Source organism: Nicotiana sylvestris, chromosome 2, assembly GCF_000393655.2.
Source record: "Nicotiana sylvestris chromosome 2, ASM39365v2, whole genome shotgun sequence".
NCBI lineage: Eukaryota > Viridiplantae > Streptophyta > Magnoliopsida > Solanales > Solanaceae > Nicotiana > Nicotiana sylvestris.
The window spans coordinates 3,015,496-3,040,507 of record NC_091058.1 but is presented as its reverse complement, the minus strand read 5'-3'; the positions used below and the strand labels follow the sequence as shown (position 1 = coordinate 3,040,507).

The window sequence follows — 25,012 nt, the reverse complement described above, 5'->3', positions numbered from 1 at the left end:
ACCAAACAAACTGTATTGTCGTATTACGAAATCAAACTCTATTATACGCGCATTACCAAAAGTTTCCTTAAAATGTTTTGAACACTAAAACAACAACTACGACATATTCAGTAATATCCTACATTGTAGGGTCTAGGAAGGATAGTGTATACGCAGACCTTACCCGTGCCTTGTGAGAATAGAGATGTTGTTTCCAATAGACCCTCGGCTCAGGAAAGTATAAGCACCACATTAATGAAAATATAGACAAGAAGGGATAATACCAAAACAACTATATAAAAGCAGGATAAAAACAACAAGATAGTAAGGTGATCAATAATGAAAGAAAATAACAAAAACCTACTGCCAATAGAAAGCGAGACTGCGTGCCAATACTACTGTTATGAACATTCTAGACTACCTACTCTATTACCCTAATCCTCGACCTTCATACCTTCCTATCAAGGGTCATGTTTTCAGTCAGCTGAAGCTGCGCCATGTCTTGCCTAATCACCTCTCCCCACCACTTCTTTGGCCTACCTCTACCTCTCCGTAGGCCCTCCAATGTCAACCTGTCACACCTCCTCACCGGGGCGTTTGTGCTCCTCCTACTCCTCACATGACCAAACCACCTAAGCCGCGCTTCCCGCATCTTGTGCCTCAATAGGGGCCACACTCACCTTGTCGCGAATAACCTCATTTCTGGTCCTATCTAACCTGGTGTACCCGCACATCCATCTCAACATCCTCATCTCTGCTACCTTCATCTTCTGGACATGAGCGATCTTGACTGGCCAACACTCAGCCCCATACAAATCGTTGGTCTGACCACCACTCTGTAGAACTTACTCTTAAATTTCGGTGCCCCCTTCTTGTTACACAAAACACCGGAAGTGAGTCTTACTTAAAACTCCCTCTCCAGGGATGACCTGCGAGTCCAGCCTCACCTCCCCTTCCCCTCCTTGAGTCTCGCCACTGAACTTACACTCCAAGTATTCTGTCTTGGTCCTGCTCAACTTAAAATCTTTGGATTCTAAGGTCAGCCTCCATACCTTTAATTGCACGTTCACACCGTCTCACGTCTCGTCAATCAATACAATATCATCAAATATCCTGCATTATAGCACCTCCCCTGAACGTGGCGCGTTGATGCAACCCATCACAACTGGAAAATGGTCCCATATATAAATGTCCTAATTTGCTACTGAAAACTGTCTCGATCTCAAAATACAAAACTCCAATGCTGCACCTGTCAGCAAAGCTGAAAGATGATACTATTAAAGAATAAAAGAAAAAGGATAGGAGTAATAAAGTATTCCATAATTAAAAAGTAGCACTTGAATACCTTGCTTTCAAAACGCTATCAAATTTGTTTTTTTTTTCTTCTTTTTTATTCACAGGCTCCAAACGCAATTGGTAGTATTTGGTAACCACTTTATTATCCCCAATATTTGACAGTTAACCAACTTTTTTGTTCATAAATCCTCAAAACCCACATCATAATCTTCCTTTATCTTTCCATTTCACGTCCAGTTTTCATAAAGACTTGGTTTTTCCCCACAAAGATTCGATTTTTCATTAAAAAACTGAGATTTTTGGTTGCATTTTTCAAGTTTCATTGCTTGTGATAAAGATCCAGTGGTTCTTGATTTAGCTGAAAAGCATAAGGAATGGAACCCCCAAGGGGGTTTCTGGCTTCTTTGTGGAACTTCATCTGTTTCTTACCTTACTTCATTGGCCTGCTTATTCTGGGTGTTTTGAAAGGTTTTCCTTCAATTACACTCCTATTTACTATTCAGTGTTGTTGCTTCTTTCATTTCCTCTTAAATTTGATTAAACATACATTTTTCTTAACTGTACAACTGTTAGTCACTGTGTTTTTGGATAGCACCTCTTCGTTCTGTTCTAATCATATGTGCATATACCCCCCCCCCTCTCCTTTACTTTTTTTAATAACTGTGGTGTCCGGGCTAGCTTGCGCGCACCTGGACTAATTACACGTGATACTTGCTACCTCTCACCAGCACAGGTACCGGGTAATTCTGTACATAAAGGCTTAAACATATGGGAAGAAATCGCCTAGTATTTTTGTCTCCGCTAGGATTTGAACATAAGACCTCATGATTCTCAACCGACTTCATTGACAACTAGGCTGCACTTATTGCATAACATTATTAAATACTTACTGATTATGCTAGTTTCCGTAATGTATTTCCTTCAAATATGATTAGGACCAAACTCCTGATTGACTTTGGCTTTGGTTTTGCAAGTTCTTTGCCTTTACCATTGAGGCATCGGCTGCGAATCTCGATACAAATTTGGTCTACATTGTCAATTCTTGCCCTTGATTACTCTGTATTAATGTCATTATTATTCCAAAGTTATTCTCCTTGACTATGAAGATAAATGACAGGGTTTGTGCCACTTAATTTTGGCAAGTGTCACTTTATGCCCGTTAATCCTCGTTTTATGCTAGTCTTTGTAATCTATTTTTTTCAAATGATGGTGGTGCCCGACCAGCTTGTGCGCACCTTGACTAAATCTAATGGGTACCTGCTACCTCCCACCAACATAGGTACTGGGGAACTACGCCACCAAAGCTTTGGGCAAATGGAAGAAATTACCTAGTATTTTTGTATCCGCTGGGATTTTAAATATGATTAGTACTAACTGCCAGATTAACTTTAACTTTGGCCTTGCAAGATGCTTGCCTTTAATTGACCACAAATGTCTATACCATTGTGGTCTACATTGTGAAATCTCGCCCTTGATTACTCTGTATTAATGTCAGTATCGTGCTAATGTTTTTCTCCTTGACTATGAAGAGAAATGACAGGTTTTTGCCACTTACTTTTTGCAGGTGTAATTTTGTGCCCATTGATCCTCGTTATAGTCACTATCGGAAACTCTGCCCTTATTTTGGGTCTTTGGCCGGTGCACCTGTTCTATACATATTACTGTCTATGGAGGTGCATTCTTTAGTTACTTTGATTCATGGTTAACCTCATGTATCCAAAGATATTACTTTTTAGTGACTTCCACCTTGTTTAATGAATTGCAGCACAAAGCAATTAGGTCCAGCTTTAAAACTTGTGCTAAGCATATGTGTCATTGTTATTTTACTTTTATGGCCGTTGATTGGATTTGCAAGCAGCATCGTTGGCGGGGCAGCTTATGGCTTCCTTTCTCCTGTGTTTGCCACTTTCCAAGCTGTGGGTGGAAAGAAGACGAATGCCTTCTTTCACAGTATATATGTATGTCTTGAGTGGTTTCTATTTCCTACATTGTTTAAATCTTATCTCTTCTTTTGGCGTCGAGTTTGTTAATTGCTTCACTGTTGATGGTAGGATGGGACTTGGGACACGGTGAAACGAAGCTTTACTATTGTTAGGGATGTGACGGATGTTTTATACCATTCCTACTTCTCGATCATGGATGATTTGCGACTTCAAGGACCTCCTAGTGGAAAATACTATGAGATCAGGTTTCGCAGAATCACCTATCTCGATGTTCTTTTTCCCCTTTTTGCCCCATTTGAAGTTGGAAAGTTTTCTGTATATTATCATATGTCAAATCTTTCAATATCAAAGAGTTTCAGATATCTGGTTGGTATGTGAACTCAGTTAGTGAAGTATCTACACTGGTGCTGAAAAATACAATAAAACAGCTTTTTGTTGTTTTAACTTCTGCCTCTAAAGCATCTTAAATACTCCATCTTTCTCCTTTGGTTTGGTCTATTTTTGAATTAGTTCATTCCAAAAATATGTCCCTGTTACTAAGTTGGCAAGCTACACAAAAGGAAAGTTAAATAGGAGTATGTAATAGTAACTGTTTATAGCATCTTCATACCTCTTTACATCTTCCACCTATTCTATTGAAATATATTTCTACCAAAAACTAATTCAACAACACTGTCAAAGAAATTTTCTTGAACTCAGTTGAGTCAAGTTCATCAAAATGTTATTGAGGGATAATTTACGAAAAGGAAGAAAAGGAAGTAAGTGTCTGTACTTGATTGCATGTATCTTTTCTCATCACTAGCAGATCTTCATGTGCCAACGTTTCAACCTTAAACACTTATTAAGTTTCTCTTAATTCTAACAATACGAAAAACATCGACCATCAGGGTTTTCTAGCTGTATTAGGATTACCGGAATGAGATCAAGATGTTATTCTACTTGTCCGTCAGTCAAAATCACTCCATGCTCTATGACAGAACAGAAATAAAGATGTACAAGATGTTATTCTACTTATCAGCAAGTCAGAATCTCCTCGTGTCAAACAGAAATACAGATGCAGTAGTTTTTGGAAATTTATAGTACTTTGCTATAACTCCTTAGTTTAAGTTGGATCTTGTAGGTCTTTGCACTAAAGATATTAGCATTTGTAAAAGTCTCCTGTTTTCCTTAACAAAAATGTTCATCAATTATCGTGGATTCGACTTATGCTGTTTAGTTGCAAGCATGTGTTGGGGGTTTGGCTGGTTAATTATTCTTCATGAGAGATTTATTTTTTGCTCAGAAGTTACTTTTCGATCTATTACAGGTTGCTTTATATTCCTTTGGCGCTAGTAGCCGTGGCACTAGGACTCCTGGTTGACATACCGACGATCACAGTAATTGCTGCTTGCAAATTTCCTTACATGCTTTTGAAGGGCTGGCGTCGCTTGTTTCATGATTGTATAGGTCGAGAAGGACCTTTTCTAGAGACCATCTGTGTGCCATTTGCTGGTCTTGCTATCTTACTCTGGCCAATGGCTGTTGTTGGGGCATTCATTGGATCAATGTTAGCAAGTATCCTCCTCGGTGCTTATTCAGGAATAGTTGTATATCAGGTGAAGTTTCCCTTTTTGTTTCAAGGACCTCAAAATTGTCTCTTGCGTTTTATATGTTTCCTGAACTGCTAATGTTTTACCAATGCCTTCTACTTCAGGAGTCTTCTCTTTGGTTGGGGCTTTGCTATATCGTTGCTTCCTTGTCCATATATGATGAATATAGCAATGATGTGCTGGATATGCCAGAAGGATCCTGCTTTCCTAGGTTCCGATAGCTACAACCTTTTAACCTCAATACCTTTGATAATTGGCAAATGTATATTTAATTTCAAATAGTTTTGACAGTTGCTGTAAATCTGTGGTATTCATATAGGCCTCGGTACAGAAAGAAGACTGCATCAAGAACCAGCTCTCGTTCAGCTTCTTTCTCAAGACCTGAATCTTTCAGAAATCCACCATCTCGTACGAACTCCATCAATGCTCCCATGGTCGAGTTGAAGCCCCTCGAGGTATAGTTATTTTGCTTTTGTGATGCTTCACCAGAACCTGGGTGTGAATTTTTGGTGCTAATTTTGCGTTCAACATATATTACTACTCTAGCTTCTTGATGGCTTATTCACGGGCTGTCAATATCATGGGGAAATCATGGTATCTAAAGGAGTAATTACACAAAAAGACATTGAAGATGCCAAGTCTAATAGAGATAGTGGTCAAGTCATTAACATTGGTTTGCCTGCCTATTGCATCCTTCAGACCCTTATACGTTCTGCCAAAGCCAACAGCACTGGTCTTTTGATAAGTAAGTCAAATATGCAATTATTGACTGTTTAATGTAGAATTGGGGTTTTTATACCAAAAGGACTAATCATGTAAACCTTGCTTACACAGAAGACGATGGTACCGAAGTAACCAGCACAAACAGGCCCAGAGATACCTTCTATGAGTGGTTTCTCAATCCACTCTTGATCATCAAAGACCAGATCAAAGCTGAAAATCTTTCCGACAGCGAAGAGGAGTACCTTGGGAAATTGGTTTTGTTAAGTGGTGATCCTGAGAGGTTGAGGAATTCAAATATTGGATCTCCACCTGAATCTGAACTGAGGCGAGCTGAGTTTGAGGCATTAGCTCGAAGGTGATAATCCATGAAATATAGCATCTTGATTTTGTTACCACTTATAGCATTCTGATTTTGTATTAACGCTCCTGATTTTGTTATGAAGACTACGAGGCATCACAAAATCTATATCAAGATATCCAACATTCAGGCGCCGCTTTGAGAGTAGCATCAGGATTATCTTAGAAGAACTAGCCAAGAAGAACGGTGATAGTAGAAAATCAGAAGATTCAGGACCTCACAAAGTTCCCAGGTCAAAAAGCATGTTTGTTCGCATGTTTAGCGATAAATCTTTCAAGAACAGAAACGGAAACAATGGATATGATCAAGAGGCTCAACTGGTAGATGCTGACAGAAATGTTGAAATTCAATGACAATATGTATAGCATTAACCATTTTCTGGTATGTAGCTTCGGTTTAGGTTTTGATCTTGTTTTTCCTTGTTGACATGATTGGATTTGCATGAGAATCCTAGTAGGAATAGGTTACAATGATTTCTTCTCTGCTGATGCTTTATAATGAGCATGTGTTGTAAAATTGGCCAAAGAAGTAACCTTCCTTTCTTTTTATATATTTGAGGGTAAAACTTTCTCCTCTTTTCCCTCTGTAGAGGTAGAAATTAGCATGCTTTAATCTGTCTCTGCTCTTTCAGTCATCAGGTTTAGCTTGAAAGGAAAAATGGGCACGAATTTGGCAGATTTAATTAGTCTGAAAACTATTATGAGGTGATAAAAAGAAAATAAATCCATTTTTCCATCTATGTCCAGAGCTACATTCTGCTGCAAATGAGTTTTACATTTCTTGGACAAACTTTATGAATCTGTAATTTAGCCAACGTTTTCAGAACATGCACTTGTAGAAAACCTCGCTTAATCTTAAAATGATCTGATAAATCATAGGGGTAATATTTTAATCTAGTTATGGTAAAATTCAAACGTGCAACATGTAAGATATGCTCGTTTACAGTTGAGTAAAAAAATTTGCAATCAAACTGTGAGCTAAATTGTCAAGGAATATCTTCTAACACTTAAGACAGGTAAATCCAATAAAAATTGGAATATCACAATTCTCAGAGAAATGAGTTTGGATACAATTTAAACCTATTCAAAACGATGGATAATTTGTTATGCATTAAATCATGGAATTTTTACCTCCTATAGAAATGATACTGTATTCATGAATACAGTAGCTTAAATATATCGAATACACTCTAAAAACCCTGAAAACATAGCTATAGGAAGTAATATAGTAAATGGTAGCTACAACTAGCTAATAACCACTAAAACATAGTGGTTTCTGAAAGTTTCTCTTAAATCATAGGGTACTTCATTGGTCCATATAAGTAAACATCAAACTTAAATTTCATTCTGCAACATCAAATCTCAAAGAACAAATACAAACAGAATCATTCTGATTTACTTGTCCTGGAAAAATGGTTCTTTTGGACTACTCTTGATTCAAACAGCCTACAGCTAAGAACACACAAGAATGACATCAGGCTTGTTTAGTAAGAACAAACCCAACCTTCTTGTTGCATTATCAGAATTAGCATTACTCAATTGGATACAGGAACAGAAAGAAGAAGATAGGAATTCAGCTAATCAGACTTAAAGATAAGGGATGAGGTGAGAAAGGTGCTTTCTATTCCTTCTTCCTGGAGTCTTTCATCTGCCCCCTCTTCCGAATTCCCATGCAGAACTTCAGACGCCAAGCATCAACAATTGACTCTGGCAATGAATATAACAAACCCCACAGAAGAGAATGGGGCCAGTAAGGCGTACACCTTGGCTCATAACCTATCCATCGCAGGCCAGCTCGAGCATAACCATCAGTCGAGGGAACAAAAAATGATGATCTTTTGATCGACGCCATTTTTGTTGCCACATACAACGGCACCTATATTTGGAGGAGAAAGAATGATGTTACATGAAGTGAAAATAGTTCAGTACACATTATATAACTTCCTGACACAGAAGATATGGCAGTTTTAAACAGAGAAAGGAAAATTAAGAAAATGTAGTGGAGGAGGTCAGAATGTCCTCCAACTTTGACAAAAGCTTATTCAGCGCATTTGTTGTCTGTTGATGGAAGTTGAACCAGACGCCATCAGATAAATTTGTTTACTGTTAAAAAAAAATCACTCCTAATCCTTAGTGATATTATAAGGGCAAGTTGTAGGTGCAATTCTAATTTATACATATCAACATACAGGGTTTCAGAAATTCAATGTTATAATATCCACAATATTCCAATCTCCCCCCCCCCCCAAACACACAAACACACAAAAAAAAAAAAAAAAAATCCCCCGCCGCACACTTGTCCTCGCATGTTCATCCATAACGAATAACTAGTAAAATAAACTCTAGAAGCAAACACCGACATTCGGTGCCCTATCTAAGATCTTGAGGCAAGACAATTTAATTATGGTCGTAAAATGTTTCAAATTGTAGAACAAAAATATCAATAAGGCCTTCCACTGAAGCACCAAGAACAAAAGAAGAACCCAAGGCATTAGGATATAACCCATCTAGTAATCTTCACATAGGACATGTATTCTAGCATAACAAAATTATGATAATTAAAACTTTCATATTGACAAGAAAATGGAATCAAAAGACAGTAAGCGTGGGCAAATGATCACCCTGATATGTGGAGTGATTATGGTCGTAATCCAAAAATATTTGAACTCCATAGTTCCAGACTCAAAACTATTAAGAAGTAATATCCTCTAAATTCAAACTTCTTCAGTCAAGTAAAAGTTATTAGACCATGCTATATGTGGAGATTACTCAAGGACATGAATAAGTGTGAAGAAGTCTGAAGCTCATTAGACAGGGCATGAAGAGGACACTTCCTCATTGAAATCCAAACATCATAAGAAACCAATACATGAACCATGTGGCAAGTCATATGATAAGTACCAACTGGAGAAGAGGAAGCAGATAAACTCTGGTTTACAATAAAAAGCAAAATAATGCTGCAAGTGAACAAAGCGTATAACATATACCTGACATTGCACATCAATCCCACTCTTCTTGTACTCTACATACAGGCATCTAGAGAATTGATCAACGTATCTGAAAAATAGATTCAAAAAATCCACGCAGCACATAAGAATATTACGGAACAACTACTATTTTGTGCTTAAAGATTCAAAATCTTGCTAAAACATAGCCAGCATTGAAAATGAGGACTAAGTGAGAAATGATAAACAGTCACCAAAGCCTCAAACTAGCTTAAATGTCATCCTGAAAGTCACCTGATGATATATCAGGCTTTGTTCAGTACTGGAAAACTATTAGCCTCAGTATCATTATTTTCCTTATATTACATTCAGCCACTGGATCAGCTAAAGCTACCTTTCACTGGCGTAGACTTGTCAGGTTCTTTGTCATTTGCGTGAATGCAACTTTGCAAAAGCCATAAACCAAGTTATTGTTAAGGAAGCATTATCTTCCAACTTTTTAGGTTTGTCGTCCTTCAAATTTCATCAATGCACTGGCTTCCAGTCAGGGGCAGCTGTAGCTTGAAAGTACCGGGTTCATCTGAACCCACTTTTGACGGTATAAATTTCAGTGTAAAAGTTCATGAACATTGCAAGAAATAATACATATGAACCCATAACTTTAAAAATATAATGTGTGTGAACCCATAAGGCTTAATTCTAGATCCGCCTCTACTTCCAGTTGCTAACTGAACACCCTACGTTTTTGGTCTGGGGAGAGGAAGGCCAACAGAGGGAATTGGTCAGTCATGTGAACTCACAAAGAAGTACAGTGCAAAGGCGAGCAACTACAAAGGAATACAACAACTGCGGATAAATGTGTGTAGTAGATCAGTTATTTTCGGATGTGAAATTGGAATGGGAGGATATCAAAGAAGAAAACTATAAGAGCTACAAATTAATATGAAAGATTCATCACAAAGCAAAAACAAAAACAAAAGGAGGAAGTACTAATTAATATGATGTTGGATGTCATTCCTTGTACAGCAACTCAAACCCCATTCCCCATTTCCAGAATCAATTTAACTTCTACAGTAATTCATGTAACTTTACCCTAGGAACAAGTTATCCTCTTTCTCTCATTTGCTTTGAGGAAAATAGAGGATATCCAGACTCATGTCATTCAATAATACAGCAAATTTCTGAAATGAGGACATCTCAGTAAGCAAAGTGAACTATCAAGTTTTTCACTTCAAACCTCCCCTTATATAGAGCTACCACATATGAAATCATACGCTCCATCCGACAAGAGGGGTTGCTCAGATGGTCAGCACTCCCCACCTACAACCTCAGGGTCGTGGGTTCGAGTCACCAAAGAAACAATAGTTCCAACAAAAGGGGATCAAAAGGGACGCAATTTTTTTTTTTTTTTGTGAAAAAAAAAGCTCCATCCATAACACAAGTTTTATTTTTCGTGTGTATATTAACATGAATATCAACTCTTATAGTTTATATGCAAGAACTTTCACCAATTTCTAAATGGCTTTAAAGTTTATCAACTTATGTATAACTTTTACCTTTTTCTACTAAGTTTCAACTAAGGTGCAATCATTTTGCTACAATTCAATCCAAAATGAACCCTCAAAACTAACTACGTACAATCTAAAATCTTATAAAATAGAATTTCCAAAAGAGAATTAAAGACAGATAAAAGCAGCTAAAGAGTGCAAAACTTACGCTTTAGTAGCAGCATAAACAGCATAAAGGGGATCAGAGGGAATAACAATTGCAGCACCAGAACCAATATTAACAATAGCACCTTTTTTCCTCTTCAACATACCAGGCAAAACAGCTTGAGTAACCTTAGTAGTCCCTTCTACATTAACTTTAATCAAATCAGCCAATAATTTATCATCCACTTCATGAAAAAATCTAGCATAAGGATACGAAACCCCAACATTATTAATCAAAACACCAACATCTAACCCTTCAATTATCTCCTTAATCTTCTTAACCCCTTCATCTAAATCACCAGAAAAATCAACAACCACTGATTTAATCTGGATTTGTCCATACTTAGCCTTAATTGAATCAGAAACATCTTTCAATTTATCAGGATTACGACCCACAAGAACTAAATTAAGTCCTTTTTTAGCTAATTGAAAAGCAAAGCCTTTTCCAATACCGTCAGTTGGTCCAGTAACAAGTGCCCATGACCCATATTTCTTGAGATTTTTGCCAGGTCTAAGGAAATTAACATAGACCCATTTGAGAAAAATGAGTGAAAAGCATAAAATTTTTAAAGAACCTAAAGAAAGAAGAAAAAGAAGCCATATAGGCTGAGATTTGAGCTGATGATAGATGCAAGCCTCCATTGTGTGATGTGTGAAGTGGAACAGAAACAGTACAAGAAATATGGAGCTAAATATAGATCTAAAGATTGGATTTTTGAGCGTTACGTGCAATGATGGGGGTTTAATATTAGTAGCACAATCTATGCACGTGGTTGGGCACAGCTGGAAGAATGGAACAGAGCTATGAGAGTTTAAAGAGTAACGTAGGATTTATAGTTAGGAGGAGACGGTTGGGCATTTAATAGGTGGCCAAATGGAAATTATTGTTTGGAAAGTCAAGGCTGGATCTTATATTATGGTTTGTTGAAGTTAGATGAACAAAATTTGGTATAGCATTAGACTTAGGTGACCCATCCTGATATAGTACGATCAATTCGAATTTATATTGTGTAAAATTCATTAAATAATTAATTCTTTATTAGATGTTTCTTTAGGTGAACATATATCTGTATGACAAAGCACACAAAGTAATTGATCAAATTTGTGGTTGTTCCTATGAGGAAACTCTCATGATACTAAAATTCATGTCGTATCGAGCATGTTATCCCATTTTGAAATTGGTTTATTTTTCAGCAAAAATGCTAGTTATATTATGGATTTCGACGAAGCCAATTTAGTCATTAATAAAATCGAAGTCAATAAAGATACTACTATGAAGAAACTAAAACCTCGAGCTCAAGGACGTAATTTTTCAATAAAAAGATCGATATGTCCCATAACTATTGTAATGAAAGATGTATATTTTTAGATGATAAATTTGTAGAGATGCATTCGTTAAAAAAGAAACTAGATGGAAAAAAATGTCTTCATTCTCAGACTTCAAATTTGGCACACAAATCATAATTGACATAATGGAGCTATTTCAATTTTCGAAATCTCAACTGAGTCCGATATCAATAAAGTCAAATCTGTGGTTAAACTTTGGAAACCTTTAGCCTTTAGATTTCTAGTTTTCGTTAAATGGCTATAACTTGAGCTAGAGACCTCCAAATTTGATTCCGGCCATACGCCCAAGTACCAAATCACGATACGGGCCTACTGGAATATTTAAAAGGGGGATTTGCATCTATACCCGCTTTTTGTGTCACGTTTTAACTTGTGCCCGCTTTGCAAAAAATAATTGCAAGCGTACCCGCTTTTTCGCATAACTTCAGCATAAAGAGCTGAAGTAGCAAAGACAATCACGCAAAACTTCAACATTCTAGTAGCCGGGACGGAAGTTCAGCTCTAGAGCTGAAGTTTTTGTTTTGTAACTGGCGAAGTTTTTGTTTTTATGTTTTCGTTTTGTAACTGGCGAACTTCAGCTCTAGAGCTGAAATTTTTGTGTTTGTAACTGGCGAACTTCACCTCTAGAGCTGAAGTTTTTGTGTTTGTAACTGGCGAACTTCAGCTCTAGAGCTCTAGAGCTGAAGTTTTTGTTTTTGTAACTAGCGAACTTCGGCTCTAGAGCGAAGTTTTTGTTTTGTAACTGGCGAACTTCAGCTCTCTTGTCCGAACTATCAAGTCATTTACATAGTAATTGTTTTGTTTACTAGAACTTTTATTAAAATTTTGTCCTATTAATAATCAACTTTTCATGCCATAACATATCTCAAGGGAATGTAGATGGCAGTGGTAATGCGATAATAACAATTGTGCTTCGATCAGAAAATATAGTTTGTTTATTTTACAAAAAATGCAGCTACAGCTACTGCTATTGGGTAGTCAACACCATTATTCGAGTCGTGATCCTGATTCGTCTGTCTTGTGAAGGAAAAATAAGAAGGGATTCAAATAATTATCTTTAGTTGTTACAAAATTCAGACTCGCAAAAGCCATAGTAGTAAGAGAGTAGCACCAACAACAGCAAAAGAAGAAGAAGAAGAAGAAGAAGAAGAAGAAGAAGAAGAAGAAGAAGAAGAAGAAAATGAAGGAGGAGAAAGAGGTGGAGAAAGGGGGCTGAAGTTATTTAAAAAGTGGGTACAAGTTAAAAGTTTTTTAAAAAATGGGGATAGGTTAAATGAGGGTGACCAAATAGGGCGCCTCGTGCAATTTTTACTATTTAAAACACTGATCCGGGTCTGTTTGCTCAAAATGTTGACCGAAGTCAATTCAATTGAGTTTGAAAGCTCTATTTCACCTTTTAATTCATTTTTCACATAAAAACTTTCCAGAAAATTATACGGACTGAATACACAAGTCGAGGAATGATAAATAGTGCTTTTCAAGGTCTTAGAACACATAAATGATTATTAAATTTAAAGATGACATTTTGGATCATCACACCTGTACACAAATTAAAAATAATTTTTCAAAACCAAAAAAATAAGAAGTAGTCAAGCATATAAGTTAATGATGTTTAATAGTGAAATAAATGAGAAAATATAAAATATAATAAATAATTTCGCGTATCAGTAATTTTATTAATAACAATCAAAACTCAATCTATTTACAAAATTGAGAATAAAAGAGAATGAAATTTTTATAAATTATACAATGTAGGTAATTAAAAAAATAATGTGCGTAAAATAGAGGTAAATTTTATAATAAATTTGCAAAAATTATCTATTTATACTTTACATAAACTTTAATAATAATTTAGAAAAAATCTAGTAATAACAATCAAAATTCAAAAATTTATGTACAAATAGAGAATAATAAAAATAGTGGAATTTAAAATCTCTCTTACACACACTGATATACATTATATGCATTTTAATATATAAAAATTAAAATAATAATAATAATAAAGTAGCAATACATTTTGTAATAAATTCATCATATAATTATTTTATTTATAATGTTAGTGAACTTAGATTAAATTATATAATAAGATATCATATTTTTAACTTATGAATAAATATCTGCATTAAAAAATATCTAAATAATATTAAAAAGGTATTACATATATGGAGAGTTGAATGTCAAGAGTAAAATAGATATTGCGTAGGATGAAGGAGAAAGTAATAATTGTTCAAAGTTGAAGGATGAATTTGATTTTCAATGTAAACTTTGGGGATGCAAATAATTTTTACCCATTTGCATTTCAGCCACTAAGGCCACCACCACCTTCACGTTTCCATTTTTTCCTCCCACCCACATTTATGTGCGCACGTATAATAACTGCTCACATATATGATACTAAACACAAAGCCTTTCCTCATTATCATCAAATTCTGAAAAAGCTTTTCATCTCTGAGCTCTTAATTAATTACCGCCTGTGATAATTAATTAACTTCTGATTATGGCCTTCTTATGCTCTAGTAACATGCTCTTCTCAATTTTAATGATGATTTCTCTTCATCAAGTCGTGTATGTCTCCTCCTTGGAATTTCAAGTTGGTGACACTACTGGTTGGGCAGTTCCTCCCTCAAATGACACCAATTTTTACAACAATTGGGCTTCCAATATGAGGTTCAAAATCGGCGACACCATTCGTAAGTACTGTTTAACTCACAACTAATTTCATATAATTAAATAGCAGCAAAGGATTTAAGTTATTAATTAGGTTTAAGTTTTGTACTCTCAACAGTGAATAAATTTCATTATGCATCAGGTTAAATTAACCTATAATAACATGCATGTCGCTCCTCATATATACAAGTCCAAGATAGTAACTTTATAATAACATTCTCTACATATATGCTTACAAAAACTTCTTTTTTTGTTTTTACAGAATCACTATTTTTTAATTGCTTTTAACATGTTATTTGCCTTCTTTATATGTTACCAATTAGACAGTTTGTTGTAGTTGAACTTTACGTAACCTATGATAGAACAAATTTTTTACACCATAAGTATATATTCTCTCTATCTCAAATTATCTGTCGTGTTTCTCTTTTACACGCCCCATAAGAAAAATTAATTAGAAGGGATTAGACTATTTTACATTTGTTGTATTTATGTGTTATCTCCATCTTCAAGAATAATTATTACTGAAGTGTTGGGATTCAGGTTTCAAGTACAAGAAGGACTCAGTAATGGAGGTGACAGCGAATGAATACAAGAAATGCAACTCGACTCGCCCCCATTTCTTTTCCAACAATGGAAACACGATGTTCACGTTGGATCGTTCAGGCTATTTTTATTTCGTGAGCGGAGCAGCAGGACATTGTGAGAGAGGCGAGCGTATGATCGTTAGGGTTCTGGTTCAGGATGTGATCAATGATTATTCTGCTGCAGCATCAGCTCCAGCATTGGCACTCTTTCAACAACTTTATGCTCTTCCGTTTGTGTTCTTTTTTTTCGTTTCACTTCTCTACTAGATGGTTAGATCTTTAGTTTTATCAATTTGTTGCTGATTTCTAGCTCTAGTTTATGTTGGACTGCTGTTTTAGTACATTGATGTTCATTTGCATAGACATACTTTGTTGAAATGTTTATTTCTTATTTACTCTAGATATATATATATATATATATATATTCTATTTCTCATCTGTTCCATTTTATATGATATTATTTCCTTTTTAATCAATTAAAAGAATTTAAGACTAACGTAACAAATCAATAATGAAATGACGGACGAAAGTTGTACAAGCTTTGACGATAGGAAGGCATGAGAGGGAAAAATGAGAAAGAACAGGGCATTCAAATTTGAATAATCAACTCAACTACATACTATTGATATTGTAGCATGTTGCATTACTTACCCCCATTCAACCCATTTACCCGTTTTTGGCCTTTTAATCTATTAATATATATTGTTTTTATTGTTTAACTTTACTAGAAAAGAAAATTTTACGAGAGTATGATTCAACGCGTTACATATTCACAAAAAGAAAACTAGCGAGGGGCAATTTGATCGCTTAATTCGGCCGTTATATGTCAATTAAGATCGATTCTATGTATTGACGACCAGATTCCAGTTTGGTCCTTACATCACTTTAGTGACAGCAAAAAATCTAGTCATAACTTCTTTTACCAACCAATTTTAATTTCTCATTGCTAGTTGTATGTTAAACAGTTACCGGCGTATTAGAAAACCTTTTACACATTCCTCCCCTCTTTTTACGTTTTCCTTTTATTTTTGGGGAAGGTTTTCCGTATTCAAAATTGCAATAAGCTATCAAGAAAAGCTAGAAATTGCATACATAATTAATTTTCGTATCAAAGCTTTCTGGAGAAATATATTACAATACTCTTGTGACTTAGAACTTAGAACACAAAAGACTTAGCAGTAAAAAAAAAAAAGGCAGCTTGGTGCACTAAGCTCCCCTTATGCGCGGGGTTTGGGGAAGGGCCGGATCACAAGAGTCTATTGTACGCAGTCTTATCCTGCATTTCTGCAAGAGGTTGTTACTGCAACTCAAACTTGTGACCTCCTGATTACATGGCAACAACTTGACCAGTTACGTCAAGGCTTTCTTTCTCAAAAGGCTTAACAGTAGTGCCAAAAATTTAGTTCCAGGGTGCTGGAAGCCTGGAGCTATAGGGATTTAGTAACAGGAAAAGATGAAAACAATTTGGCTATTACATTGGGATCTTGACCAATTCTGAAACAGGTAAACAAACACAAGTTGACATTCAGAAAAATTTTAAAAAAAATAAAAAATTGAGCAAGACATACAACAGCACATAATACTACTAAGTATTAGTATCATAAAACGTTCTTCTGTTAGTGAGCAGGAAAAATCAAGGTACTGAAATTAGTCACATTACCAGCTACAACATTATACACGAATTAACGCCGTTATCCTTGATATTATTATTGCCAGCATTATCAAGTACAGTAGCAGCTGCAGCAGCCAAACTGCTCTGATCTTTCGTCCCTCGTCGTCTCTGGTACGTGATTTCATAATGATAAGAAACATTTGCAGTACTTGGATTATTCAGCTCATGATCATGATCGTGATATACAGTTACCTTGTCAAGAAATATGGTATCGGACATTAATAAGTCATATTTAGCAGCATATATTTCCCATTCTCCTCCAACATGATATTCATCCTTCTCAGTATGCATCAATTTCATTTCCACCACATTGTTTCCCACAGGATCAAATAAAGGTAGTGCTATTTCTCCGCCAACTGCAGGAAGAGAAAGATCGCGACCCAAATTTTTTTCTACTTCAGTCTTTGGTAATTGTATGAACATTACACCATTAGTACCACCATATCTGTACACAATTTCAGAACATAATTTCATCTCAATAACTGGTTCTATCTCTATTAATCCAGTATTACCATTATACGAATATTGTTCGCTCAACTTTTGTACATATAGTCCTTTAACATCAGCTCTAGACAAACGCCTGAGGAATACAGGATTGTTCAAGTTAATGGCTTTTTGGTCTGAAGTGCATCCAATTTTAAGTCGCTTTTCGTTATTAAAAATCTCAATTACTACCAAATCTTTAGCTTTCAACTTATTTTCATTGACAAAGTCTGTCCATTGTCCAGTGAATTGACATTCACGATCGCCCCAATTATCCAATTGTAGATCCATTTCCCAGTATTTTTCTCCAGGATCAGCCCGTTGTAATTCTAGACTCTGTATATAATGCGCCATTCTCTTGGGAATCTGTAAGTGATCACTAGTAATGTCATCTTCAGTTAATTGTTTTTCAAAAATCTGTGTTCCGTTTTCATCTCTGTAAACCCACGCCGTTCCCATGGCGCAATGTGCACCAGCAGACTCACCTCTGCCATTAATATAAGAAATTAAGATCAATTCGATTGGCGCAATACATACATACATTTTTATTTTTCGTAATGTATCATATAGTATTGTACTGTATTGTTTTGATGTATACAATATTTGGATAGATTGTATTGTTTGACGTCGTTTCAAGATGTCATGTAACAACAATACGAAGAATAAACTTGTAATATTATTTAAAAAAAATAAAGTACGAGGTAATATTATAATTATAAAAAAATGGCAAGATAGAGAAAAATAAGGTAATGACGCGGCCACACCAATGACCATAAAATGACACTTTTCGTTGTTGCGTAACAATGAATTTAACCATACAATACAATAAAATTTAAATAACAATCAAAACAAACATTGTATTTAAAGTAATAGTACGATACAATACAACATGTAACAACCATCCAAACAAGCTGTAAGTGGAATTGCATCACTTTCTTGTTCACTTTGTTCATTTCGTTAAACAGACATGAAATTAACTAGTTTTGGTTCTGGTTTAAAGAATAGAGAGTTAATCAAGACTGAGGAAATTGAACATAATATTGAAAACAGGAGTAATTAACATACTTGGAATCTTTGGTTTGTAGAAAACCAATCCTTGAATTTTCAGCATTATCTTGAAAATTATCGTAGATTTCATTCTTTTCCAGTAAATGATCAAGGAGCCCTGAATTGTCTTCCCTTTCAGACATTTTCAATTTCTTTATTTTTTGCTTCAAATTCTTTTGATAATATGATATAAATCCCTTTAGACGTAGAAGAATACAGAAGAGCTAATGGAAATTTGGTTGTCAACTTTATATCGTAATTTATAGCTCAAATCTGAGGTGTGTAGTGCACCCTCACTTATTCAAAGCACATTTTCTTTATTTCCCAAAATTTTTTAGTGTTTGAATTTTAGCTATATATGACATTGACAATCACCCTTTTGAAATATTTAACCTAAATAATTAGTATACCCCAATTAGTAATTTTTCCAAGTCAATTGACAGGAAAAGGTTCAAGCATTATATAATTAAGTTAAAATATTTTCTCATTTTCTGAGATATATTACAAAATCTTATTGAGCTGTACACGTCCATATTAATAGTGGAAAGTTTCTTAAACACTTCAAAAGTCTTCAAAAAAATTGGTCGGTTAAATTATTTGAATTTTTCTTTTGAGATTTTTAGGAATTTTTAATGTTTGAAAGCGCCTGTTCTTATTAAAATAAAACAAAAATATTAGGAGACACTCACAAATATTTCTTCACAACATTTATCCAAAAACTTATCCAAAAAGTTCTCCAAACGCAGCTTATTGCCACCCAACAGGACCGAGAGAGGACATGACTTTTTGAATTTATGATATACTATATTCAAATAGGAATATAAGATGGGAATGTCATGCGTGCAACTTTTCTATATGTGGAAATTTTCATAAACACTTTGAAAAGTCTCAAAAATATTTGCTCAGATAATTTTTCCATTTTTTTTCTTTGAGATTTTTAGAAAATACTAAGTTGGAAAGTGCCTTTTCTTTATAAAAAAAAAAAACATAAATAAAAAAAGAAGAGGAAACTCACATGATTGAAAAGGAAAAAAAAAAATAGAAGTAGCCGAATAAGTTTTTGTTTTGCACAAACATTCCGATCATTCATCCAAAAGCTTTTTCTAAAAGTTCTCCAAACGAGATAGCATTCATAGGATGTTGAGATGGACGTGCGTGTTAGGATCGGAATGATCAAGTGTCATGCGGAAACTAGTAAAGTAAACCTTGAACGACGGTAAATCAGACGACAAAAGAGCAATTTACTAAAAGAGACACAAACATTTAACGTGGTTCGGTTAAGTGACATACGTCCACGGCGGAGATGAGCAATCCACTATAATAAAAAGAGAGTACAAAATATCGAGAGAACAACCTCACGAAGAGCCAAACAAAAGTGACACACTGACACTTGTCCCATAAAGTTCTCCCCCTAAACACGACTCTCAAGCCTCATATGGCTACATTGTGGATGCTACTGAATGAGAAAGACGAATCTTATTATAGAACTCCAAACATTTTCCTACAAGAAAAGAGACTAGCCAAATATGGAAGAATTATATTTTCCTTCTAGGAAAAGAAAAAAATCAATTATGGTAAATATGTTGTCCTTTCCTTCATGAGATAGGAAAACCAATTATCGTAAGGAAATCTGGACAAACACCTAACAGTGCGGGCACACCAGGTTAGATAGGATCATGAATGAAATTATTCCAGACAAGGTGGGTGTGGCCCCTATTGAGGACAAGATGTGGGAAGCACGACTTAGATGATTTGGACATGTGAGGAGGAGAAACACATACTCCCCGGTAAGGAGGTGTGAGTGGTTGACATTGGAGGGCCTTAGGAGAGGTAGAGGTAGGCCGAAGTAGAGTTGGAGTGAGGTGATTAGGCATGACATGCCGTAGCTACAGCTGGCCGAAGACATGACCCTAGATAGAAAGGCGTGGAGATCGAGGATTAAGATAGTAGGTTAAGTAGTTCAGATGATTCATAACGTTAGTGTTACTACGTACTCTCGCATTTGGTTGATATTAGGTTTCTTTGAATATTTGTTTTTTTAATTTTTTTTATTTCGATCATCTTACTATCTTGTTATATATGCTACTTTTTAGATGGCTTCTCGGTGTTATCCTGTCTTATTTTCTTGTTATTATTGTGGTACTTGTGCTTTCATGAGCCGAGGGTCTATTGGAAACTGTCTCTCTACCTCCACAAGGAATAAGGTCTGCGTACACACTACCCTCCCGAGACCCCCACTATGTAAAATTATATTGAGTATGTTATTGTTATTGTTACTGTTGTTGAGATAGCATTCATTAGAAAGTAAAAAAAAAAATGTTGAATAACAATATTTTAGGACACAATGATACTATAGGTGTCAAATGCATGGGCGGGTTGGGCTATATTAATTTGGGCATTTGCAGCTCATAGGATTCCAAACTTTTAGAATCACTAACTTAATTTATGCTCAAATGACTTGTAAATGGATATACCTAGTCTGATCGGACATGTTAAACAGATTATAGAGAAATTAACTTGAATAGTCATCCACTCAAAATTTTAGACGGCAAATATATATAATATTGTATATACTATATGTATATTGGCTGGGAAATATAAATATTCTCAATCCAACGGCCAAATATATAAGTTTTCCTATACTTTACGGGTTAAAATTATTATTGAAAAATAGCTAGCGTTTGCAAAGTCATTAAAAATACTCATTATTTTGTTGCAACACAGAAGATTCCAGTATAACATGCTGGATTATAGAGCTCTTGCGTATAAACTTCCAATATATTATGTTGGAATTCCAGCACACGGAAAATTTTAGCATAATATGCTGGATATGAGCTCATGCGTATAAACTTCCAGCATATTATATTGGAACTCCAACACATTATGCCGGAATCTCAATCTCATATGTAAAATATTTGACATTCAGCATATTATGCTGAAATTTTCCGGATTTTTAGGGGTATTTTTGTTCATATTTTATTTTTACATGAAAAGGTGGTTAAATTTTGATTACTTTTAAAACTGAAGCTATTTTTCAATTATCAGTGTAAATATGAGTGAAATTCAAAATTAGCCAGATTTACAAGTGGTACTTGAAAAATAGCCATAATTTCAAAAGTAATCGAGATTTAACCACTTTTCATGTAAAGATAAATCTGAACGAAAATACTGTTCAAAACCTGGAAAATATTCCATCATATTATACTGGAGTTCCAGTATAATATGCTGAACTTTTAGTATAATATACTGGAGTTCCAGCATAATATACTGGAGTTCCAGCATAATATACTCGTCCAGGATAATATGCTGGAAGTTTATACGCATATGCTCTAATCTCCAATATATTATGCTGGAAATTTTTGCGTTGCAGTAAAATAGTGGCTACTTTCAATAACTTTGCATACGCTGACTATTTTTTAATTACTAGTCTGAAAAAATGGCTAGCCCTATTTTCACCTAGGCTATTTTCTGACACTTCTGAATGATATTATGATTAAAATTTCCATGCGCCTCCAGAAAAGCATAGTGCTCTCTAGGACTGTGCATAATTTGGTAAATACCAAATTACCATACCAAAATTAAAATTTTTGGTATTTGGTATTTTGATATTTTGGTATTTGGTTTACATTTTAAAAAACTTTGGTATTAGATATGGTATTTGATATTTTTTTTTTAAAATACCGAAGTACCGACATCGTACTGGAATATATATTGGATTAGTTTTAAATATCTTGTCATCCTTGCAGCCCTCAGTTACCAGAGAGCTTCAGTAGAATATTTCTAGTTCCATGTTATTTTGTTGAAGTCTGTGCGCCACCTATTTTTGTCTATGTGGTTAATGGATGTTACCCCAATAGTTTTTGTAAACAATACTTGTGAAAGACTTATTTTGATCACATTTTAAGAAGCTTATTGGTGCCCGGTATATTACGGAAATGCAAGTTAGAGCTTTAGACCAGACAAACTTATATGTTGATGAAGTTTGTAAATATTATTTTAATCTTATGCTCTTATTTATAGAAGTCCCATATATGTTGTGCAGTGCTGTAACATTCATAAGATTGATTTTACTGCCCCAAAATATAACGTTATGAAGCTGCTTTAGAACCGAATAAACCGAAGTTACCATACCGAATAAATCGAAACAGAAAGGCGAAAAACCGAACCATATCGAATCTAATTAGGTACGGTATTTGTATAGCATTTTAGAATATCAAATACCGAAAATATTGAACCGAAATATCTAAATATCGTACCGTACCGACCGACGAACACCCTGCTCTCCCTCCTCCTTCTTCTTCTTCTTTTTTTTTTTCTTTTTAAATTTAAATTTTGATTTTATAAAATATATCTTTTTTGGACAAAGCAAAAGAAAAAATAATTGCTAATTTCAAATAAGAAAAAGAGAATGTAACAGGGTGGACCATCTGTGGGTATATGACTTTTTTTAACTATATTTTAAAATATAAGATGGGGGGAGTCATGGGTGCAACAACTAATGTTGCAAATTGATGCCCACCCCTTTTCATGTCTCTCCCACAAGACTCGTTCTAATAATTCTCTTTCTCTCTGTTTTTTTTTTCTTTTATTCCTTTCATCCGTTCAATTACAGGACCTAAAATCTCATATTCATGACTTCTGTAAGTTTCTCTCTCTTCCAATCTTTTCAGTTCTTATTTTTTCTTTTGCATGAATTTTGCTTTGCTAGGAATATGAACGTTCTTGAATTTGTGTTTGGCTATTGAATAGTCATCCAATTAGATGAGATTACAAACGAGATTCAGGAATATGAAACCTTATAAAATTCCAAAACCCCAACCCACATTTCTCCTTGAAGGAATTAAACGTTAAAATTTGTTTGATTCTGAGGTAAATCTTAGTTCATTTATTTTGCAGCATGTATAAGATTGTTTTGTTAATGCTGAATCAAAGATGGCATGGCTTTGACCATCTTATTCGCTTTTATTTTTATTCAACTTTCTGGTTTGCTCTCAGTTTTTGCTGAATTTGATTCATCAACTATTTGTACGCATTTTTTTTTAATTTTTATGGCCAGATGGAGCATCTTTAGTTTGTAATTGTTTCCTATTGGTTTAATAAAGATGTTTGATTGTTACTTTCTGTGTGAGCTTGCTCAAATAGCCGGTTCAAGTCCGGATAAAGGAGGAGCATTGTGGCAGACTGACAGCCAGCGTTAAATTAGTTAAATTTATGATGAATTCTAACAATACAAGAAAGACGAGCTTATATGGAGCAGTATGGTTCGTGATGATGCATATAACCGACCCGAAACTGATTGGGATTGAGGCGTAATTGTTGTAGTTGAAAGATGTTTACTAAACATCCCAATACATATAAGTTAGAGTACATGACTACATGTACAGAACAAAACATGAAGAAAGAACTTTATTTACTTGGCTAACTTACATGTCGTCATTTCTCTGTTTTTGACACCGTTTTCTAGCAAGAGAAAGGTCGGCCATTGCCGAAATTCGGGGAGTGGGATGTAAACAATCCGGCCTCGGCAGATGGATTCACCGTCATATTTGCAAAGGCTAGGGATGACAAAAAGGCCAATGGCACCGCTGCACCAACACAAGCGCCCAGGAATGACTATGCTTATGGACAATCTAATCCTTATCAGCAAGAACCCAAGGTATGCACTGGCTACCAAATCTTAATATTTCTTGTTTTGTGCTACAAGCATTCAAGAATGTTACTCTTCCATTTACCTGCAAATAATCACTATGCCATATTAACTATTTGCAGTTAAGATTTAGTTGTTCTTGTTGTTGACTTACAAATAGGTTCGACGTATGTTAGGAGTTCCATTTTAGTTCGGGTGTCCGTCAATGTAGAAATAATTGTTAGATTTAAAGAATACAATGAAAGAAAAAGGCCCAATGTTTGTTAGGAGTCTTTCTAATCTTATTAGAGATTTCTATGTCAGAAGAAAATGTAAAGAACTTCTGATGTTAGATAACCAAATTATTGAGCATTCTAGCGAAACGTGATCCTATAGCCAGACTTCAACTGCAGTATAGAATTAATGCGGGTTGATTAATTGATTGATTCTTAATACATCTATTATGTGCAGAAAAAATGGTTTTGCTGTTTCTGAAGCCAGAATGCTTCTGTGGCTGTGAGTGAAGAGACTTAAGATCATATTGAAGTTCAAGTCTGCCAGTCTAGGTACAGAGGTAGGAGAATGCGTGCTGCTGCTGCTGCTGCGTCTGTTTCTATTTTCGTCTATTGGTTTTATGTTGCATAAGGTTTCTTAAAAGTCTCTCTACAGTCCCCAATATGTATTTAGGGGAAGCGCCAACCAACTCTCACAAACACGCTAATGTATTGTGCTCAACGACAACCTTAGTCACTCTGTCGATTTATATCACCTCTCTAATAGAACATGGTCACTAGATTGAATGACATATCTTCTTTTCTGCTATGCTCAGAGCAAATAGCTGCTGTCTAGAATTTTCACTATGTGCTTCTACAATTAGGATATTGAAACTTGCTCGAGCTATATGGATTATGTATGTTGTACATTTTGATGATATTTGCCTCTTTAGTCCATCAGGTTGGCTGCTGGTACATAAAGAAAGTTCTCATCTTTCATGCTTTAATTGCCTTGCCTTAAAACAAGGAAAGATCACAATAGAGAAAGG

The 25,012-nt window shown here is 35.1% G+C and overlaps 4 protein-coding genes across 4 annotated transcripts; 3 read left to right on the top strand and 1 right to left on the bottom strand.

Annotated features, from left to right (window-relative positions):
* Positions 1 to 1,517: 1,517 nt before the first annotated feature.
* Positions 1,518 to 6,464, top strand: LOC104219596 (uncharacterized membrane protein At3g27390). Its single transcript, XM_009770293.2, has 10 exons — positions 1,518 to 1,743; positions 2,840 to 2,948; positions 3,041 to 3,233; positions 3,327 to 3,463; positions 4,525 to 4,813; positions 4,912 to 5,018; positions 5,127 to 5,262; positions 5,354 to 5,552; positions 5,642 to 5,885; positions 5,974 to 6,464. Exons 1-10 carry the CDS (start codon positions 1,650 to 1,652, stop codon positions 6,239 to 6,241), a joined length of 1,776 nt encoding a protein of 591 aa, XP_009768595.1. The 5' UTR covers positions 1,518 to 1,649; the 3' UTR covers positions 6,242 to 6,464.
* A 742-nt stretch (positions 6,465 to 7,206) lies between these two features.
* Positions 7,207 to 11,344, bottom strand: LOC104219597 (very-long-chain 3-oxoacyl-CoA reductase 1). The gene is made up of 3 exons (XM_009770294.2): positions 10,549 to 11,344; positions 8,875 to 8,944; positions 7,207 to 7,763 (listed from the first exon to the last, which is right to left on the bottom strand). Exons 1-3 carry the CDS (start codon positions 11,184 to 11,186, stop codon positions 7,509 to 7,511), a joined length of 963 nt encoding a protein of 320 aa, XP_009768596.1. The 5' UTR covers positions 11,187 to 11,344; the 3' UTR covers positions 7,207 to 7,508.
* A 2,981-nt stretch (positions 11,345 to 14,325) lies between these two features.
* Positions 14,326 to 15,493, top strand: LOC104219598 (early nodulin-like protein 21). The gene is made up of 2 exons (XM_009770295.2): positions 14,326 to 14,581; positions 15,099 to 15,493. The coding sequence occupies exons 1-2, from the start codon at positions 14,389 to 14,391 to the stop codon at positions 15,407 to 15,409; spliced, it is 504 nt and encodes a 167-aa protein (XP_009768597.1). The 5' UTR covers positions 14,326 to 14,388; the 3' UTR covers positions 15,410 to 15,493.
* A 7,348-nt stretch (positions 15,494 to 22,841) lies between these two features.
* LOC104219599 (protein NOI4-like) lies at positions 22,842 to 24,792 on the top strand. Its single transcript, XM_009770297.2, has 3 exons — positions 22,842 to 22,984; positions 23,809 to 24,000; positions 24,442 to 24,792. Exons 1-3 carry the CDS (start codon positions 22,976 to 22,978, stop codon positions 24,463 to 24,465), a joined length of 225 nt encoding a protein of 74 aa, XP_009768599.1. The 5' UTR covers positions 22,842 to 22,975; the 3' UTR covers positions 24,466 to 24,792.
* Positions 24,793 to 25,012: the final 220 nt, after the last annotated feature.

Excerpts from the sequence above, each read along its gene's own strand:
- LOC104219598 (XM_009770295.2), top strand. The coding sequence starts at position 14,389 with ATGGCCTTCTTATGCTCTAGTAACATGCTCTTCTCAATTTTAATGATG. Across the intron at positions 14,582-15,098 it reads CAAAATCGGCGACACCATTC|GTTTCAAGTACAAGAAGGAC; the intron begins GTAAGTACTGTT and ends GTTGGGATTCAG.
- LOC104219599 (XM_009770297.2), top strand. Across the intron at positions 24,001-24,441 it reads CTTATCAGCAAGAACCCAAG|AAAAAATGGTTTTGCTGTTT; the intron begins GTATGCACTGGC and ends TATTATGTGCAG.
- LOC104219597 (XM_009770294.2), bottom strand. The coding sequence starts at position 11,186 with ATGGAGGCTTGCATCTATCATCAGCTCAAATCTCAGCCTATATGGCTT. Across the intron at positions 8,945-10,548 it reads GTTTATGCTGCTACTAAAGC|ATACGTTGATCAATTCTCTA; the intron begins GTAAGTTTTGCA and ends TCTATTTTTCAG. Across the intron at positions 7,764-8,874 it reads GGATTGATGTGCAATGTCAG|GTGCCGTTGTATGTGGCAAC; the intron begins GTATATGTTATA and ends CTCCAAATATAG.
- LOC104219596 (XM_009770293.2), top strand. The coding sequence starts at position 1,650 with ATGGAACCCCCAAGGGGGTTTCTGGCTTCTTTGTGGAACTTCATCTGT. Across the intron at positions 4,814-4,911 it reads CAGGAATAGTTGTATATCAG|GAGTCTTCTCTTTGGTTGGG; the intron begins GTGAAGTTTCCC and ends CTTCTACTTCAG. Across the intron at positions 5,019-5,126 it reads GAAGGATCCTGCTTTCCTAG|GCCTCGGTACAGAAAGAAGA; the intron begins GTTCCGATAGCT and ends GTATTCATATAG.